Here is a 20,636-nt window from a genome sequence, read left to right on the forward strand (position 1 = left end):
AGGGGGAAACATGGTGGGACAAGAACAAAAATTAACCCAGTGAAAGTCCAAGTGTGGCGGGCGGATGGTCCAACAAATACTGGGTTTCACCTGAGAGAGCAGTGCTCGCCTCCCGTAAGGTTATAAAGCCAAACCCTGTTCTTTTTTCCTAAACCTAACCACATGCTTTTGTTGCGTAAACCTGCATACATATATACTCTTTATCTAACCAGGTAAAAGCCTCACTAAGATTAAAAATCTCCTTTTTAAGAGTGACATGGTCAAGAGGGCAGCATAAAACATCATCACAAGTTACAACAAGGCAAACAGACATATACAACTGCCACACCCAACAAATGAATAAAATATCACAGTATCCAATTGACATGGAATATAAGGTCTGGGACAAGAACAAATATGATGTAAGTACAATTCCTAAAATGATTTAGGAAAAATCACATTAGCCATGTTTCCATCAGCCTGTTTAGATGCGCATCTAGAAGTATCGCATCAGAAAATTATGATGGAAACGCACTGATTGGAACTGAACGCGCTGATTCGCACAAACTAAAATACGCTCGCTTTAGCCGGGTTTTGGTTGATTCGAAAAAATGTTGATTCGCAAAATGGGGGATGGAAACAGTTATGTTCGAATTAAGTCTGACGTAGTGCACCTCTCTCCATGGTGATATCCACACTCCGGGTTGGGAAGGCAGTAATGCATGTTACGACCGGCCTAGGGGAACCGGTACATAGCATGAAAGGATGCTCCCCTCTTTCCCCACTCCCAAGGATGACTAATGCCACACAACTGCAGTCCAACAAAAGATCATTTATTTAACATTCAACAAGAAAGGTAGCAATAAGCTTCAGGGTGGGCGTGGCCCAAAACAACAAACAAAACAATCTATTCTCCAAAACTAACTTACCTACCCAAAAGTAAATAAAATAAAAATACAGGTCACTCACCTGACTCCCTATAAATAAACAGGAGAAAAAAGGATGACCAAAAAGGGCTACCCACCCCTACAGCTACCTGGACTGCTGGACTAATATCACAATTAACTCATTTCTAACACAGCACGATGAAGCATGGTGCAGTTGGGAGTAGGGCCAAGAGAAGAGGAAAAACAGCTCAAGCAGCGGCCATTTTATACCAGCTCCACCAATCTCCAACCACCAATCAGCAGCCAGCACCTGGAGAGAGAAACACACTAAGGGTGGCAGCACCACCCTCAGGCAGGGAGGAACAACAGAACAGCAGAATCACAAATAAATGACCCAGGGTCATAACATGCATTTACAAGCTGGTTGCCAACCGCCAGAAAATGTACAAGAAAAAGAATGCCTGACTTCTTTTGTTTTCGGTTCTGTGGAAAACTCGTGCGAATTTGTGGTTTTCACCAAAGTCTGTACATTTAATGGAAACACACAGGATTTGTATTTCTTTTAATGCGCATTTCCCAATGATTCAAATCACTTTTGGATGGAAACATAGCTAGTGACTAAAAGAGCTAATTTCTTGATCCTTTAAAATTCCCCCACAGTGATCAGCTCTACCAGTTTCAGATCCTTCTGTAGATAATTTCAGGACGAAGACGCAGCATATTTAAAAGTTGTTTTTGCCAAGTTCTGTTCTCACCCTTGGAAACAGCATTTGTAGAATGTTCTAAGAGCGAAGACCATATTGATTTTGGTTTCTACACATGTATGTAGACAGATAAGAGGGAACCAGGCCAAGAATAGATTTATACATTAAAAAACAACCAATGCGAGAGCCTGCGGACATACAAAGGCGGCCATTTAGCAGTGACTATAGAATACAGTGGTGTATGCGATTTCCACAACCTGCAATTAAGCACAAAGCACAAAGGTATACAGTGTCTAACTTCTTTAGGCACTAGTCAAGGGCATTCATGAAGGTATGAAAGTATTCATGAGGTAAAAAAGTTGCAGATATCAAGTGTCTCCTTGCCTGAAGGAAGAAATTAGATTTGTTTCTAAAAAAAGAAACCCAATTTAACCTTCAGCTTGGAGACAAGGTTTTCAATATGTGATTTGAAAGACAAGTTCTGATCAATGATGAAACCTAAATACTTGTATGTTGTAACCATTTCAGTTTCAATCCCTTGAGTAGTTGAGATCCTTGGAAGATCAGATTGAAACTCTTTGCCTTTTGAAAAAAGCATGAATTTGGATTTTTCTGCATTTAACAACAGCCTAAGTTGAGTTAAGTGGGTCTGAACAACATCAAAGGCAGACTGCAGGTATTCCAGAGCTTTTACTACTGAAGGGGATGAACAACAGATGACAGTATAGACATAGTGTATGTCATTTGAAAGAGACTATATGCAAACGGTGGTGGGTTGATGTATAAACATGACAGGAAGTACAAAACATCTGGGTATTATTTTAGTGGAAAATGAGTTGAGAATATCCAAGACAGGCTCGTCCTTGTTTGCAGCTGTCTCAAAAGGCTTCAAGAAGTCCTGAAACATGATGAGAAGCTCATTGGTCACAACATGAGAGATGAAGCCAAGCAGCTCAGGACTCTCTGACTGAAAGTCCCTGGATGACGACCATCATTTCAGCTCTGGTTGCTCCCAACAAACTGATATTTGCAGCATGAGTCACTATTCCACTGCCTGTGTTGGCACTGTAACTTTTAGTCAAGAGGTTTTGGGTTCATGGCCAGAACACCAGAAGTGTCCTGGGCTCCAGATCCACCACCTCTTCAGGGCTGATGATGTGAGGCTCTTCAGGAACATTGGCTACAACGCAACTCAATCCTTCTTCGGCTTCATTATCAAGCTGAGCGGGGCAGATAAGGTCATGTCTGACCTCATCAAGCAGGTAGTTTGTTTTTCTCCAAACTGAGCATCAAGAGAGCATCCTGCTCCATCTTCCTTGGCACATCAGGATGTTTAGCTCCCTGGTCAGGTTGGCAGGATCCTCGTCTCTCTTGATTTCATCCCTTCACTGCCTTTCCCCGAGGGTGATTACTGCTGCAAGGCACAAGCCAGCTGCTCATGTCCTCCATGACAATGTGAGCTGGGACCTCAGCTTCCCTCTGGAGCACCAGGAACAAGATATCTGGGCTCCTGGCAGGTCTGCAGAGTTTGTGGGTACACTGCTGTGGCAGAAGTCCTATGAAGCCAGTTGACAAAAACACAACTGAATGATTTGTTGTCACTTGATATTTATCCAGAGAAAATGAATGAACCCTCAGTAATACCTTTGTAGAGCATTATATGATGTACAGCAAGTTGCTTTAATACCACAGAGAGAAAACATTGCAGTCACTGAATCTTAAGTCCTACTCTTACTTTTAGGTTTTGTGGTATAATATTATAAAAGTAAAAACAACTAGATTTATTTGACAAATGATCTCCACTGTAGTGCTGAAATAAAGGATTGATCCGCCAAATAAAGCAAGTTTAAGTCACTTAGCACTCTGGAAAATCGTGATGGGCATTTTTCAGTGTTTTCTAAAGTTTAATAGCCTAACTGAGGAATAATAAATAAGTAGTCCTACTCTAAAGCAGTTTTTCCCGAATCTCACAGGGTACTTCTTTTATTTACCTCTTTCCAGTTGCTCCCAGTGGTAGTGTGTAGAAACTATTTAGCAGGGACTGTAAAATAGCTGAAGTAATGAATAAATGAGTGAAATGTGCATGTTTTGTCACTCCATGTGGTGTCAGTATGATTGAAAGCTAAAAGTATTAAATAACGTCCAGTTTTTAAAATGACTTTTTTTTTTTTTTGTTTTTGTTAAGAAAGATATTTGGAACAAGGTGTTGTCAGTGAAGCTGTACCCGATCATATGTGATAGGGCTGTATATGTCACACCAAAAAACATAAACAGTTGATCCTCAGGAGGAAATGCAATATATTCTATATATGCCCCTAATGCTCAATATTATTGTCGCATACTCTCGATAAACGAAGATTTCAGTTTATATCTGTATCTAAATGTTTATTATATATTTTGCAACCATATATGTTAATGGTAGGGCTTCTCACCAAATATCAGCTGGGATAGGCTTCAGCCCCCCATGACCTTTACTATGATAAGCGGTAAATAAATGAATGAATTATTTTTCAGACCGTATTCTGACAGTTTATGAAAACAACATATTCTCTATGCTTATATTCATTCATTCATCTTCTAACCGCTTCATCCTCTTGAGGGTCGCGGGGGGGCTGGAGCCTATCCCAGCTGACATTGGGCGAGAGGCAGGGTACACCCTGGACAGGTCGCCAGACTATCACAGGGCTGACACATGGAGACAAACAACCATTCACGCTCACATTCACACCTACGGACAATTTAGAGTTACCAATTAACCTAGTCCCCAATCTGCATGTCTTTGGACTGTGCCCGGAGAGAACCCACGCTGACACGGGGAGAACATGCAAACTCCGCACAGAAGGGCTCCCACGCCCGGGATCGAACCGGCAACCCTCTTGCTGTGAGGCAAGAGTGCTAACCACCTCACCACCGTGCCGCCCTCTATGCTTATATGTTTTTCTAATTAATTTTAACATGTACATCTATCTTTTGTATTTACATATATAATATCAGCATATCCAACATCAGTTCAGAAATAATATATGTATTTGCACACGTGTGTGTGTGTGTGTGTGTGTGTGTGTGTGTGTGTGTGTGTGTGCACGCATGTTCATGTGTGCATGTGCATATGTGTGTGTGAATTTGTACATGCTACACAGTGAGGACCAAAAAAAATATTTTAGCAACAGAGTGAGGACATTATGCAAAGCGAGGACATTTTGGTTGGTACTCACTTTTTCAAAGGCCTGTATGAGGGTTAAGACTTAGTATTAGGGTTCAGCTTAGGTTTAAGTTATGGTTTGGGTTGGGCATTTAGTTGTGATGGGTAAGGTTAGGGTAAGAGGCAAGGGAATGTATTATGTTAAGAGGGTCCTCACAAAGACAGAAGTATGAGAATATGTGTGTATGTGTGTGTTTGGATATTACACATTTATACTAATATATACATGTGTAAAATATATGTGTGTGTGTGTGTGTGTGTGTGTGAAATATATGGCAATAAATGTATTATACATACATTAACATACATATTTGTATACGGAAATATATGTAATTGTTCCAATTTCGAATAGGTTATTTTATATTTAATATATAAGTATAATTCAGTATACATACATGTATTGTATTTTCTGTATGGGTTTGCTCTGAAGCATTTATTGATTTAAATCTGTTTTTGGCCCTATCTAGACACCTAATAGTATCTGTTATACGGTGTGAATACAGTATTAGAGATGGACAGCAGGTGGTTTAGTTAACAAACTGTCCTGGGGATTAGTTGATGGACAGAGTAAGATGTAAGAAAAAAGAGTCTTGAGGGGAAAAAGAATTTCCTCTAATCTTTTCTGCACGTCCACATAATTACTTATGCTTCCTCCACCTGTCTGCCGGATTTATGCTTTTTTTCTTCCACACACCGGCTCTCATCCCCTCACTCAACATTGTTTAAAATCTAACTCAATCTATCTCACTGTCATCTTTGTCCTCTGGCTTTTCTTCCGTCTTCTCTTCCTCCAGGTTCCCTCCATTACCCGGTCTGTGGGCCGTGACAGGATCTTGGCTCTCCGCCAGCAGACTCAGTTCCTCTGGGACGCCTACTTTTCTTCTGTAACCAAAATCGTCTTAACTACTCTGGAGGTAAGACTGAAAAAGGAGGTCTTAATAGGAGTTTTGGATTTAGTTTTGTCAGGAGAGCTTGATTTGATCAACCAAATGCTACATCTTGTCTTCAACTGCTGCTCAATTGCTGCTGGCTATGCCTCACCTTTCAAAGATAAACTTTTACAAGAAATCTTTCTTCACTTGTCAGTTGTAGTTTTTGACCTTTTTTAATCCAAAGACGGTTAGCTGAATGTGCCCTCTCTCTTCCAACAATGTTCTGATTCATATTCATACATCTCCACCACTTCTAACATTAACTAGAGAGCTCCGCTGAAGTAATTGGGGGTTGTTTGTCTTGCTCAAGGGCACCTTAAAACTAGTTTTTGATTATGTTTTTTAAGGTCAGTGTTACTTTTTGTTTCTTTTTACAAAACTGCATTTTTCATCCAAGTTCCAGTCAGCACATATTTAACTCCAGTCAAACTGAAATATGATAAACACCAACTTTGGATTTTTGACTTCTCAAAGGCCCAGTGGTGTATTTTCTCAGGATCCAGGCTGGCTGGCGGCAAGCAAAGCATGTAAAAATATTCTCAATATAGCATCCACTTAGACTGATATAGTTTTCTTTTTTAAGCTGGCATTTTTAAGTGGCGAAAATCCAGGGGCTCCCAGTGGCTTAATAGGTAGAGCAGGCGTCCCAGATATGAAGGCCATGTCCTTGCCACAGTGGTATTACTACATAGTTTAGCTTCCATTGTTGTACTCCTGCCTGTGTCTTCAAACTGAGAGCATGCCAACTGCCATCTACTGTAGGTACTACATGGACTATAGATACGTACCTCATACAACCTCAACTCAAAAAAGATGAACCATCACCTCTAAAAATTATTATTATTTTTTTATTTTTGCATCTGTTTTGGTCTCCACCAACTGCCATCAGCTGGTAAATCTACTATGTTAAACAAGTTCCTCCCTAACATTGGTTGTCTGCCCTTTGGTGCCGAGCAGGTAGCACACAGTAGGTGTATCAGAGCTTTTTAGCCGCCTGCTGCATCTGCAGACAAGATCATCTGATCCATTGTTAATATAAAAATATTAATTAGTGCAGTTTTTATGGTTTTAAGTTTACAGCTCAGTCATGTCATTCACTCTGCAAACTGCAGTCTAACCGTCAAATTAGGTGGTGCTGATCAAATTTGTATCAGTATCCTGTTACTGAGTTGCCCATTTCCCACCTGAAATGTTTTCAGAGACACATTTTTGTGCACTGTTTAGCTGTAAAATGAGAACGTTTGTGACACAGCAGCCATGTTGGATACAACTGACTGAAGTACCAAGCACAATCCACCAGCCAGACCAACTTTCTCATTTTACAGCTAAACAGTACACTAAAATATGTTTCTGAAAATATCTGAGATGAGAACTAGGCAATGCAGTTACAGTATCTTGATTCATATTTGATCAGCACTGCCTAAATTGACAGTTTGACCACAGTTTGCAGCCATTGACATGATTGACAGCTGCATTAGAGACAAATTTGCTCTGATTGGTGTTTTTTTCTCCGTGCAGTAAGGCCATTAGAAGTGCCACAAGGCAATAGGCAGAGGAATATAACTTTTTTTACACAGATTATCTGCCCAGTTTAGTGCTGTGTGAATATAGTGACAGTTTTAGAAAATATGGCAACAGCTATTTTTTCTAAAAGTTACTATCTACAGTTTTAATGAAATACAGCCAACGTCACTGGCAAATATTAGGTAGGAGGGAAATGGTGCACTCAGGAATCTGACAAACTTTGACGAAGAAAAGTTTGATTTTTATCATGACATTTAGACTTGGGGAAAAAAGCATTTTGATGCCTGAAATCTAAACACAATGTGAGCACAAGGGGCAGCATGAGGTGCCAAATGTGAAGGAGGTCTGTACTCTATGGCAGCCCTCAGGTTAGAGAGGCTGCAGTTATGTGTGTGTGGGTGTATCTGCCTGCTCTCAAGACCAAAAAGCTAGAGGCTGGCTCATTAAATGACCTCACTAGCTCGAGTGTAGACGATGAAATTGTCTCATTGGAGTGTAAGAACCTTCCTCCTCTCATTTTATTCTCTGTTGTTGTTAGTTCACTCCAGCCCTCAGGGACTATTTGCTCTCTGTAGCATCTCTGAATACAGACACAGAACATAATAATCCTCTTAATTACCACCACCGTCGTCACATAAACATCAGCACAATTGCTATGATCTCCATTGTAACGCACATTATTGTTTGCAATCATCATCACTTTCTGTCATCATTATTTCCATCATTGCAATAACACTGGAGTCAGTATCGCCGCTCGACTTGCAGCTTGTTTACATGGGATTAGTGTCCTTAACAAAATCTAGTGATATAATTATTAACATGGGACATCAGTCTTTGCTACTTGCATTGGAATTAGATTAGAATTTCTGTGTTATGTTCACTAGGGTGACCATATTTTGATTTCCAAAAAAGAGGACACTCAGCTGGCCACGACAAAGCCTACTTAAATGATACTCGCAGTTTACTCAAAGATGCCTTATAATTTTTATATATATAAAATTTAAATGTATGGATAGAAAATTCAGTTATATTACAAAATAATATCTCTCAAAGACAGAAATTCAGATAGGCCCCAATAGGGGACACATACACACACTAGAGTGTGGCAATCTGAGCCCAACGGTACCTGACGGGTCGGGCCGGGTTTGGTCAAAAATGTAGCTATAAATTGTATTCGGGCTCGGGTCAGATTCGGTCAGCTTTCAGTGAAAATGTAGTGTAAAAATAAATAAAATCCTATTGTCTGTCCTGTTTGATGCTTGGGCACTGTTATTTACGTGACAACACCTGAACATAACACACACAGACACACATTGGCTGTTTGTTTCTACCTCTCTCCTCTCTGGAAGTCTCGGACCTCCAGCCGCCTGCCTCCGCCTTGATTAAACGCTGAAAATAAAATAAAAGAGGGAGACAGGTTTTTCCTATTTTATCTTATTTTGTTTTATTTCTCCCTCTCCTCTCGCTAGAAGCGTCGGACCTCCCGCCGCCCGCTCCCGTCTCAAACACGGAGGCCTCCCTCTCTGCAGCTGAGCACCCACAGCACACGCCCGGCCTGTTAAAAAGCCTGTAACCACTGTGTGACACAAACTCAGTGCTTTGGTCATTAAATAATGTCGGGCTCGGTTCAGGTTCGGACAGAAATATGCGGCCCGTGCCGCACTCTAACACACACACACACAAACACACGGAAAACCGGACATTATCATCAGTCTATAAAACCCCCCCGGACGCCCCGGACGGGACGTGAAAAGTGGACATGTCCGGGCAAAAGAGGACGTTTGGTCAGCCTAATGTTCACAGATTACTGGTTAAAATGTTGTAGAAAAGGATGTGAAAGTGTATGATTAATGTGGTTTTCCCACCACATAACTTTGAGGTTAATTGTCATTCAGAACATATTTTGAAGAACTTCACTTAGAGATGTAAAATCATCAGTTTGAGAGTTTTGTAATTAATCATAATTGAAAAGGTGATGTTTTTACTAATGGAAAACCTTTAACAGCATCAGACAAGTCATTATCTTGTGTTAGTTTTTGTATTTATAATCTTTTAGTATATTTTTTTGCGGGGGTGCATTCCTTTTTCAAATTTGAAGTAGGCATATTTATTGTGTCCTTAAGTGGGTTATATTAAAGTGCAATCAACAAAACAATCAAGTTTTTTAATTTCAAGTTAGTTTGTGTAACTTTTGCTGAACATTAACTATGGCCACAAATAGCAACTACAGGATCATGTTAAATGCTAAAATACAGTGTAGCACAAGGTCAGAAGAGTTATACAGTCAGTAAACTGGCTCAGTACTGACTTATACAGCATTATGTTAATAATAACTACCGTAAGCTACTGGTCATGCCAGACAGACAAGCCCTGCATGTATGAGACTGAGTATTGGGGTCTTTCATGGGGGTCTGTTTAAACCCGACCCAAGCCCAAGAAAATAACCGAGCACGACCCAAACGCAAATGTTTTATATGCCCGAACTTGCAGCATGTAAGGTACTGAGGCACTGAGTTTGTCCCTGTCGTGCATGTAATTGTTGGTGCCATGGTTACAGCTTGCCTATATACCGTAATTACACACATAGCACCTTGTAAATGACCGTCACAAGGCATTACTTTATACTAGTACAGCGCCTGTTCAAAACATGACTGCTCAGAACAGGCTGATCATTTGGCCTGTCGTACCTTTCTTGAGAACCTCTCACTAACTATATTCTCAAGACTGTGCTTCTTTGGCTCCTGAGCGATACACCTGGGCCCCAGCTTTAGATTTATGATGATGTTTACACATAAAAAAACATTAAATTATGTTGCTAATGTGGGTCAGTGTAAGTTGGATAAAACATGCAACATGCAGGAAAATCATCATAGGTCTACAGTTACTTGTACCTGACAGTGACATGTTAGGCTACTGAATGTGTTGCAGATTCATATTCTACTCTAGAAATCTAACAATTAAAATATGACACATTATTATACATCAAACTATTCAGCATTATATTAAAACTGAAAGCTCCACCTTAAACAGATGTGGAGTAAACCGTGGTGGTTTATTTGAGGTTATCATGGAAGAAGGTGAAAGCATCCAACGTGGATGGCTGCAGGTCTCTCCTCCTCTGTTTGATCGATCTTCCAGCTACTTGGAAGTTCCATTCACTGCTGCTCCCAGCTGGAAAGGCCAGAATGTCCAGAGCAAGCACACCAAGCATCAGGTTACATTAGGAGTTGATATAACTTGTTTGACATCCTCCATCTTTAGCAAGCAAACGCCCTTAAAATATCCTATCTTAAAATCGCCTACGTGTTGCATTCATGTGTTGTCATGTAAATAACAAACCCCAGCACTGAACAAGAAGTAGCCCAACACAGACAGAAGATCCGAATTTTTTTGGCCAAATGTGACCCGAATATTATTTGTAAGCATTTCTCCATACCTGGCCTGAACCATCAGGTCCTGTCGGGTTTGGGTCAGGTATCCACACTCTATTTTTGAGACAATCAATGACGATTGTATTAAATTGGTTCATTTTTTAAATATATGAGGACACCAAAAACAAAATTATACAAAAAATAAACATTTAGTAGTTAAAAAATAATATGTGGAAGAAGTGTCCCGTTTTCATATATTATACTAGATTATATTGGCTATGTATATATTAGCTTTTCAGTGGTCAGGCAGCTTAATTGACACTTCGGCAACTTATTGGTTCTTTAGTTGATCCGGATTCTGGATGAAAAAGAAGAGCAAATTTAATTTTTGATTTTGATATTTTCATCATTTTATCATTTGAAAAAAGTTTATTTATGCTTTGAAATATTGAAATTAAGGTAAGGATTCAGTCTACATACCTGTAGCTGTCAGACATTCAACCATCTGACTGGATAAAAGCAACAACAAATGAGTCACAAGAATCTTGATATAATGTATCCTTATAATGTATCCTCACCTTACAGCTTAATAAGACAAATATTTCTCCAATTGCAGCATTTTTTTTCTGTTAAAATCACAGCACAAACAACACCTCAGTGACACCCCCAAATGCCCAGCGCTAGCAGGGTATGAAATTAGACAGAAGCCCAGTGACAGCCGTATACTGCTGGCCAGATGTGCCAAAAACTCAGAGCCAGCATGCCACCAGGCTAAATGAGTGAAATGAGGCGTTGTTGATAACTGTAGTGGCCCACATACTGCGAGGCTGACAGTTGGTGTCATGAGGTGTGTGTGTGTGTGTGTGTGTGTGTGTGTGTGTGAGTGTGTGTGTGTGTGTGTGTGTGTGTGTGTTAAGAGCTGGCTGAAAGTGCCAATTCTCCACAGATCAGTGGACAGCTCTGAAGTCAGAGGGGGAAAGAAAACAGGATGCCTGAAAAAAACTGTTCTTCCATCCTTTGATTTCAGTATTGTATAGATGTCAAAGTAGAGTTCAACATAGTAAATATTTTATTTAAACTAAAGGAGGCTTGTTTTTTAAAATTCCTGCTTATGGTTGAGATCAATTAATTATCAAAAATTACAAAAAAAAAAAAAATCAAAAAATAGTTTAGCATTTTGCTTCTTTTTAATGCTTTACACCTTCACAATAAATCCTCTAGTTTATTGTCACTTCAGTCAATAAATACATTGAAAATACATAATTGAATTTAAATATTCGGACCGTTATCTGCTTCATATAAAAGCTAAATGTAATTCACAATTTTTCATGCCACTGTTTAAAAGTCATTAAGTATATACAAAACAAAATTCCAGTCGCTTAATTGGTTGTCGGCATTAAAACAAAAATACCAGTGATGAGCCTTAAAAAAAATCCCATGTAATTTAGGTTTAACACTAGTATTCACACACTCGTGCATGCTGATCTCAAACCCATGTGATAAAGCTTGTTTCTATGGCGTCAAAACACTCCTTTAGCACCGAGTGGTTTGAAGCCGTCACACCTGCAGAGAGTCCGCCAGGGTTCATCAGACAGAGACCTGAATTCTTTGCCTGAATTGGTGACAAGCGGAGAGAAGACAGAGCCAGTGGTTGTGGAGCCTTACTCATAAGAAAGACATTTTTTCACTCAAATCCCACAAAAGCTTGTCACTCAGCATCTCCTGAGCCGGCTGGCTACATGATCATCCCTCTGCCAGCGTCAGTCAACACCTCTCATCCCTCAGTAATGGAACACAAATACAGTGTGTGTGTGTGTGTGTGTGTGTGTGTGTGTGTGTGTGTGTGTGTGTGTGTCGCTCACAGTTTGTATTTTTGTTGTGGTCAGTTTTTTACTCCTGCCATGACACAAGGAGTTTGTGTCTTGTCTGTTTATGTACATTTACTCAAGTAGTACTGCTACTTTAAGTAGCTACAAATATGAGGTACTATAGTTGAGTATTTCTGTTTTATGCTTCTTAATACTTATACTCCTCTACAGTTCAGGGGGAAATATTGTACATTTTTCTCAACCACATTTATTGGAAGCTACTAGTTCCTTTACAAATTAATATTTTACATTTTACATTTACATTATAATATATTGTTATAGATTTATTTCAAATATTTTAAAAATTTCAATTGTCCTCCTGTCCTCTACAACCCAAACTGGTCTTCTGTCCATTGCAATCCATTTTGCAAAGGAGTTAGTTAGTCGTCACAGGTAGACTCACTTAGCTTGCATCTGAACGTCTGGTCGAGTGTAGCTTGAGGAGGCTAACTGCTAGCGCTAGCATCAGAGGCTGTGCTAGCTCGGACCTCAGGGTTCACTGTAAAATACTTTGCGTCCGATGGTACAAAAATTCCTTACTGCAGAAACTGCGAAGAAAGGTGTTCCTATTAACGGCTCCATCTGGGCGATTTTTAAATGTAAATGTTCCATTCATGGGGCCAGGCAGCATCGTCTCGCCTTCATCCATCATGTTACAAAGTCACTGTGGCCTTAAATCATGCACTGGGTCAAAGGGCACCATTGAACGCCATTAATCAGCGTTAATTTTTTTTCAATGCCTTATTTTTTTCTGTGATTAATTAATCAAATTAATGCAGTATTCTGACAGCCCTAAAACATAGTTAAAATCAGCTCCACCTTGACCAGCGACAACAATAAAATGCTTCTCACACATTAAAACATCACTAATTATAACGCAGTAATGTAGTGTAGAACATTTATTTCAATATTTCCATTTTTAACCTTTAAGTAAATTTTTTGACAACACTTACTAAAGAGTCCTTCAATTAAATAATTTCTACACTGTGGTATCACTACTTTTACTCAAGTCAAGGACCACTGATGTAATGAAAGGTTCCTCAAAGAGGCTTCTTTTTTCAGAGCTTTATAACTTCACTTCATCATTTAATAATTAATAGTGATACCTGAATATAATTACAGTAAATAAATGACATCCTAGTTGCTGAACTATTTGTGTATTCAGAGGCCCGGCAGCAGGTTGAAGTCATGTCATTGGTCTTCTTCTAAGCCCCCCCCCCCCCCCGGAAGACTCACAGCACTCAACTTACTAACCTGACCTTTACTAACAAGCCAGATGGATAATTTTAGCTAAATAACTAATGGACTCCTCATGTTGGGAGCAAGTTGATGCTCCCAAGTGAATGAGTTCAAGTGTCTCAGGTCTGTTCCCCGAGCAGCAGCTGCAGTTAAACAGCTGGCTACTTTTATTTCCACATATTATCACATGTCGGCAGCTAGAGGGAGAAGTGTAAAGAGGCTGTCATGAGGAAGGCTGTGTATAGGCAATATAGCAATAGATTGTTGATTTATACTTGATCAGCACTGCCTACTTTACAGCTTCTATACTCTTTGTGTCCGTGGTGGCAGTCGGCTGTCATTCCAGCAACAGCCCAGGAGCCAGTGAAAAATTCACCTTTGCCAGGGACAAGAAGTAAGATGGAGGGAAGTTTTCCACAGTTCATTTACACATACTGACCACACTGTTACGCAGCAAACTGGTTGAAAAGTGGCAAAGTATCCCTGTTATGAATGCTCTCTGAGCGGCATTTTTGAGTCAAATTTTAAATCTGGGAAGCAGTGTATGTAAAATAAACAGAAAAGCAGGAAATCATTTAACTAATCACACCTTTTTCAATCTAGTCACACCTTTATATCTTCACCTCTTCACTCCTCTACCTCATTTTCCCTCCCCTCTTTCTCACTTCGCCTACTCCTTTCCCCTCTAACGTTTTCTTCTCCTTTTGTACTTTTGTACCTCTGTGTTTTCCATCCAGATCATCCAGGACCGCGTGGACTCCCATGTGTCCAGAAACCGCTTGTTGTGGAATTCCCTACCTGGTGGTCTCTATGCACTCCCCCAGTATTCAACTGACCCTGCCCAGTTCCCTTTTTACTATGCCATATTGGGTAAGTGTTGTCTTTGAATACGTTTGATTTGCTTAGATGCTGTTGTCACTGGTAGTTTCAGTTACAGCTTTTGTCCGAACATGACCTCATGGAGGCAGTTAAAGTACTTTAAGACCGCTCCGTTGCCACAATTTGTGTTAAAGGAGTCATAACTCATTCTGGTCTTCACACAAAGATATGATAAATATGAAAATATATCATTAAATAATTTTGTTTTAGATTTAATGTGATTTACACTTCCTGAGGATGTCATTATCTCTGAACCCATCGCAAGGCAATGTCCAAAAATTTGCTTAGCAATCATAATAAAAAAGATGCTCCATATAGCTTCAGAATCTTGCCTGAGGATTGTCACATTTTTAAGTTTGCTTTGGTATCATATAGTGACTTCAATGACAATATTTTTAACTGGTTACCATTAATTTGCTGCTCTTCCATTTATTGAGCTGTGCACCACCCTGGTCTGGTGGAAGCAAGCTAGCAGCACCTCTTATTTGACAATTACAGCTAGTATCGCTGTCCCAACCCAACGGTATTCCTGTAGAAACATGGTGCTACTCTCTGGTCTCTCCCTAGGTCCATCTGGTGAGTAGGCAACTCAATTATGAGCCGCAAACTCCCTTTAGCATTACTTTTAGCTCTGTTAGCACCGGGTGCTAACATAGTTAACAATGCTAAAGGGGTTTTGCAGCTCAGAATGAGGCTGCTTACTCACTGGGGAGGCCTGGGGGGTGACAGGAGGATGGGTGCCATTTTTCTACAGCAACGTCGACTAGCCACAGGAATGCCATTACCAGCCGTAATCACGAATGAGCTATACAGCTTGCTAACTCCCACCCGACCCTGGGTTGTAAGCAGTACGAAGCAGCCAATGCTAGCTAAGCAGTGGAGACCAGACCATAGGCAGTGGGCACTATGTTTCCACATGTTAACATGGGTAGCCTAACCTGGAAATCCAGATGCCCCGCCCCTAGCAAATTCGAACTTGCTCTGCACAGGCCCCAACAAGCAGAGCCAGCTGAATCACCAATTGGACCAATCAGATCAGTCTATCTGACAGAGGCGGGCTCTGGGCAGCGTAACATGATGACAACAGTGCTGCAGTATTGGAGTCGAAAAGTACACAGCCAAGATGGCAGCTGCCAAAGGACCGCATTCATTCAATTTAGCTTTGGAAGAAACGCTAAGACAATTTCACTTATCTTTTTCCTACCAGAAAAGCCTTTGTTTCCACGAAAGACGTTTTTGCCATTTTGCCGACGGGATATGGCAAAAGCATAATATATCAGTTAGCCCCACTGTTCTCACTCAAAATCTGTCTAGATCTGAGTCTGGATTTCCAGGGTATGGGTAGCCAGCTGTGTGTCAGCAAAACCAACACAAAGGAGAATGAAAGGCACAAAACATTAAAATTTCCCCCTTTTCTATATTGATAGCGCTTTGAAATGCGATGCTAAAGATCACTGAATCAAAGGATTGCCAGACTAAAAGGAAAGGCCTTTTGTAATTCATGTCGTTTTGAATTTTTGCCCCAAATAATAATAATAGGTTAGTTACTGCTTTAATGGGCACTGGGCTATCAAAAGCAAAATTATGGGAAATTAGCATCCCTAGTATGAAAACAATCCAGTGATAGTTGTCTATACATCCATGCAAACAGGAAGTGCTAGCTGCTAATTTGGAATACATTTATTGGTGCCAATTTTTCAAAATGTAACAAACATAGGCAAAGAAGCAGGTCTCAACTAACTGACTCCGTGGGAACACATTTATATCCTCCACAGCCACTCAGTTGTCTTAGTTTTGTCTGGTTCACTGGGTCAGACTTTGAGACCTCTGCCTCAGTCAGACCAAATGGGGAAAATGGCGATGTCGCTGCACTGCTCTTGCCAGAGATCATCCATCAATCAGGATATAAGTTCCTCCTTAGATTACCTGTTAATGTAGCTGAAATTCTTCCTGTTTTTTCTTCAGTTTATCCAAAACAAGCTGTTGCTTCTGACACCAAGAGCTTGCCTGGGAGCTGTTGCTGGATTTATCTCAGGACACAAAAAGCATATCAGAGACCAGGAGCTGGTTTCTGGTTGTTTAGAAGTCTGCATGCATAAAAGCTGACCTCATGCCATAGATTGTGTTGCTGGTTAATAACTGAGGCAGTAATTAAAATTTGCAAAATGTACAAGAATATGTAAATGTGTGTGTGTTGTCAGACTGCTGTTGAAGCAAGAGTTCAGAAACTTAAAGCTGCAGGCAAAGAGTGAAGAGAAAGTGGCCTGCTGTGTGTGTGTATATGTATACGTGGGTGTGTATAGATATGCAAGCAGACTGGAGAGACTGAGGCTGTAACTCAGATCGATGTTTGTCTTTCTCTGAGGAATTGTGGACACAAGGGTTAGCAGGAAGAGGGAAGGGAGGGATCGAGGGATAGAAGGAAAGATGGGGCAGTTTGGTTTACGCCGCCGCAGTAAATCACTATTTTAGCTGCTGCCATCTCCAGTGCCTCTGCCCGGGGAATAACTTGTCGTCAGTGCCGTGTGTACGCTGGTCTCACTCTGCTACCTTCCCATAACTTTTGATGGCGAAGCAGTTGCAACTTCTGCCTGGTAGTTAGAAAAAAAGTCTGACTTACTGCTCAGACGCAGTGGCCTCGGGAGCTGTTAGAAAATCTTGATTTGATGGCTCAAGTTACATCTCTGGTTTGTGGAAAGTTGTGCTGTGGAGCTACTTTAGGTTATAAAACAAAAAACATGTTGTGACAGTATGCTATGGCTGTACAGGACCCATCAGGACATATCTTTACAGAGGAGAGTGTGAAGAATGGGACAACACTGATCAACAAATCTATTTTTGATCATAAATATGTACACATTCTTTGCTATTGCCTGAGTCTCTGCAGAGGTAGACATTTCTAAGAGGCAGAGGTGTGTTGAGGTAAATTTTAAGGATGCCCTGATATAATTTTCTTCCTTCCAAGTACAGATTTTGATACCTGAACTTGTGTATCAGCTGATACCGGGTACCAATCTGAAACCATTGTGTTAAAAAACAGCTGTGTACTACTAATCCTGTCTGGATGTGAAATGATTGCTATCGCTGCTGTGTGGCATGGCTCAGGTTAAACCCTTTGCAAACACATAACCTTCTGTATCATCTAATATAAGAGTCAGTCATAAAAAAAAAAACAGGATGATTACTGGTGGGACTCTCCGGTGTAAAATATCGCCACATTGCTGACATTTTGCTAAAGGCTGAGGTTACATTATTTACCAGAAATCAATTATTCCTCACCGCTTTAAAACAGTAGTTGGCAGCGGCTGCAAAGCAGAACTTGCTATGCACAGTAGGTTGTTGTTTTTGGAGAGTGAAGAAGAAGTGATTTCTGGGAAAACTGCCATTTTATTCTGGTTTGAAGCTACTTTAAATTTGATTAATAAATGATAGTAGATTGCTGCATAGACGGGTGTACAAGCCAAAACCCAAATCAGCATTGTAGGCATTTCCAATACTGGATTCTGTATCAGAACAACTCTAGTAAATTGCAATGGCTAGAGCCAAATAACCACTACTTCCTGTTACAGTAATGAGTAATGAGAGATGAAAATCCAGTCAAAAAGCCTCCTTTTAGGTGCACTGACAAGCTATTTTTTATTTGGATTATAGAAGATTAAGTGCACGATTATTGCATAGCTGGCAATAAAATGTGTCTGCAGTTGAAACACTGAAACCTGATTTAAGGTAAATAATTTGGGTGTTTATTATTTCTATTTTTTGTTGTTTGTTTCTTGCTTTGTTTTGGATTTGGATCTTCTTAGGATAAAGGCTGTAGTCCTGTATTGTCTTTGTTAATTTGTAGAATAGTGTCTTTATTTATTTATTTATTTATTTATTTATTTGAGTATTTATCTATTTAGTTATTTATTTATTTATTTATTTATTTATTTATTTTCCCCACATAGAAAATAATGAAAAAAGTTGGGAGAAATCCTCAAACTCACTTCCCTTGTTTTATTTTATTCATTTATTTCTTTTTTACAAAATCCTCAAACTGACTTCCCTTTAATTTTTTAAACGAAATTATCAAATTCACTTCTCTTTCATTATTATTATTATTATTATTATTATTATTATTATTATTATTATTCATTTTCATTTTTTTATTGTATTTTATTTTATTTCATTATTTTTATTTTATTTTTTTGTTTTGTTTTGTTTTCATTTTGTTTTATTTTATTTTATTTTCTACTTTGTCATAGTTTGAGCTAGAAACATCAAACTTAAAACAGGCCACCACACTCCTTTCCTGAATTTTAGAGACTTTTTCAAGTTGTCAATCATGTACTTAGTGAGAAAATATAGCTCATACTATTTATTTTAATATCATAGAGCTACGCCAAGTTTAACATTATCTTTTACTTATATTCTAAGCAATGTGTGGACAATTTATGCTGATTAACTTGGAATGTATTTCTCTTAATTCAAAATAGTTTAAATGATCTATGACCTAAATTCACCGTTAGTCATGGACTCTGTGAACAAAGTGCATGTGCAAGCTGAGCCTTAAAACTTGCAAAGGATCTGGGCCCTTATTCACAAAGAATCCTAAGACTAAAAGTAGCTCTTAGTGACGTCACTCTAAGAAAAATCTTAGAATTCCTCGAATTTTCCCTTGGTAAGATAAAAGTTATTCACAAAGCATCTTAGGCCTTAAGAGAGCTCCTAAGGTGAAAAACTGTTAAGAGGAGGGAGGAGGACTTTTAAGAAGCCTAAGAGTGTCTTAAACAGAGAAGATGGTGGAAAGACAGAGAGGAAGGAGAGATATTCTCCGTATATTGAATGACAGTGATTTAATAAGACGCTACCGGCTTGATAGTGCAGGGATAATGTTTGTGGTTAACCTCATCAGGGATGAGCTTACTTTTTCCACCCAGCATAGTAACACAATAACACCCGCTTTGGATTGCAGCACGTACCAGCGCTTCTCACACTCATCGCTTGTGCATAAAAGGAGGGAACGACGCATTGATTTGTCGGGCAATGCACTCCAAGTCTACCTCTTCCCTTGTGCCGTGATCCCGGGACCGAATTTCCCTCTTAAAACTCCTTTGTTCTCCTCCACGAGCTGTGCCAACAGCAGGCACTGCTCTTCTGTCCAGTTCGGCTTTTTCATTCTTTTTTTCTCCATTTCATTCGTTGTTTTGGTCATTCTGCCAAATCAAACCGCTTTTTACAAGGAGGCCAGCAATCACAGTAATTGCTGACAGCTGAGTCTGCGTCCACCATTAATATCAAATAGATTAAGTAGTAAAATTACCAGCATGGCGAGTAAACATAATAAGCAAATCAATATAATAATCGGCATGTGAATGAGGTACGTTCAAACATTTTGAAGCTGTGTAACAATTAATTTAATTTTGCTGAGTTTCATCATCATGACATAAAATTATTTTCACCATTACACATTTCTTAATACAGTCTAAGTTCTATGATCGGTTCATTTCACTGTCCATTCATTACTAGGAGCGCATTTTTTTTCCTTTTTGTAACAATCAATCACAGCTTTTAGAAGACTGCGTCATACCCAGCAACGGGGTCAACCACACCTCCTCACTAGGATAAAAGATTCTGTCCCCTCCTTGCTCAGAGTTGCTCTCAGAAACTTCCTGAATCACTCTTAAGCTAAGATTCCTTGCTAGGAATTTTTAGGCTAAGTTAGGAGCTCTCTGAGAGGACTCTGAGAATCTTTGTGAATACGGGCCCTGGCTCCTGGATGAAGTCTCAGCTGCAGTCTCTCTTCACGGTCCTGAACCTTTCAGACCATCCATCTCTTTTTACACTCATATGCGTTGGCCTCTCTCCATGGTGCTGAAATGCATGAAACAGTCCAAGTGTATTTTCTTCTCTGTCCCTCTCAATTTGCATGAATTTCTGTTCATTTCAGCTGCATATTGATAAGTTTATATTCACTTTAGCATTTTTTAAAATTCCAACAACTGTTGGAACAACAACTGTTTTAATTAGTGTGCTGTCTGTCACAAGCCACACACACACACACACACACAC

At 39.7% G+C, this 20,636-nt stretch overlaps 1 protein-coding gene across 1 annotated transcript in view; it reads left to right on the plus strand.

Annotated features, from left to right (window-relative positions):
• Window positions 1-2,604: 2,604 nt before the first annotated feature.
• LOC125897583 (exostosin-1) overlaps window positions 2,605-20,636 on the plus strand; it is a 68,287-nt gene continuing 50,255 nt past the window's right edge. The window contains exons 1-3 of the mRNA XM_049590981.1: window positions 2,605-2,832; window positions 5,567-5,686; window positions 14,444-14,576. Coding sequence (XP_049446938.1) covers window positions 2,605-2,832; window positions 5,567-5,686; window positions 14,444-14,576 — 481 coding nt within the window. The remainder of the gene's footprint in view (window positions 2,833-5,566; window positions 5,687-14,443; window positions 14,577-20,636) is intronic.

Source organism: Epinephelus fuscoguttatus, linkage group LG11 (assembly GCF_011397635.1).
Source record: "Epinephelus fuscoguttatus linkage group LG11, E.fuscoguttatus.final_Chr_v1".
Lineage (NCBI taxonomy): Eukaryota > Metazoa > Chordata > Actinopteri > Perciformes > Serranidae > Epinephelus > Epinephelus fuscoguttatus.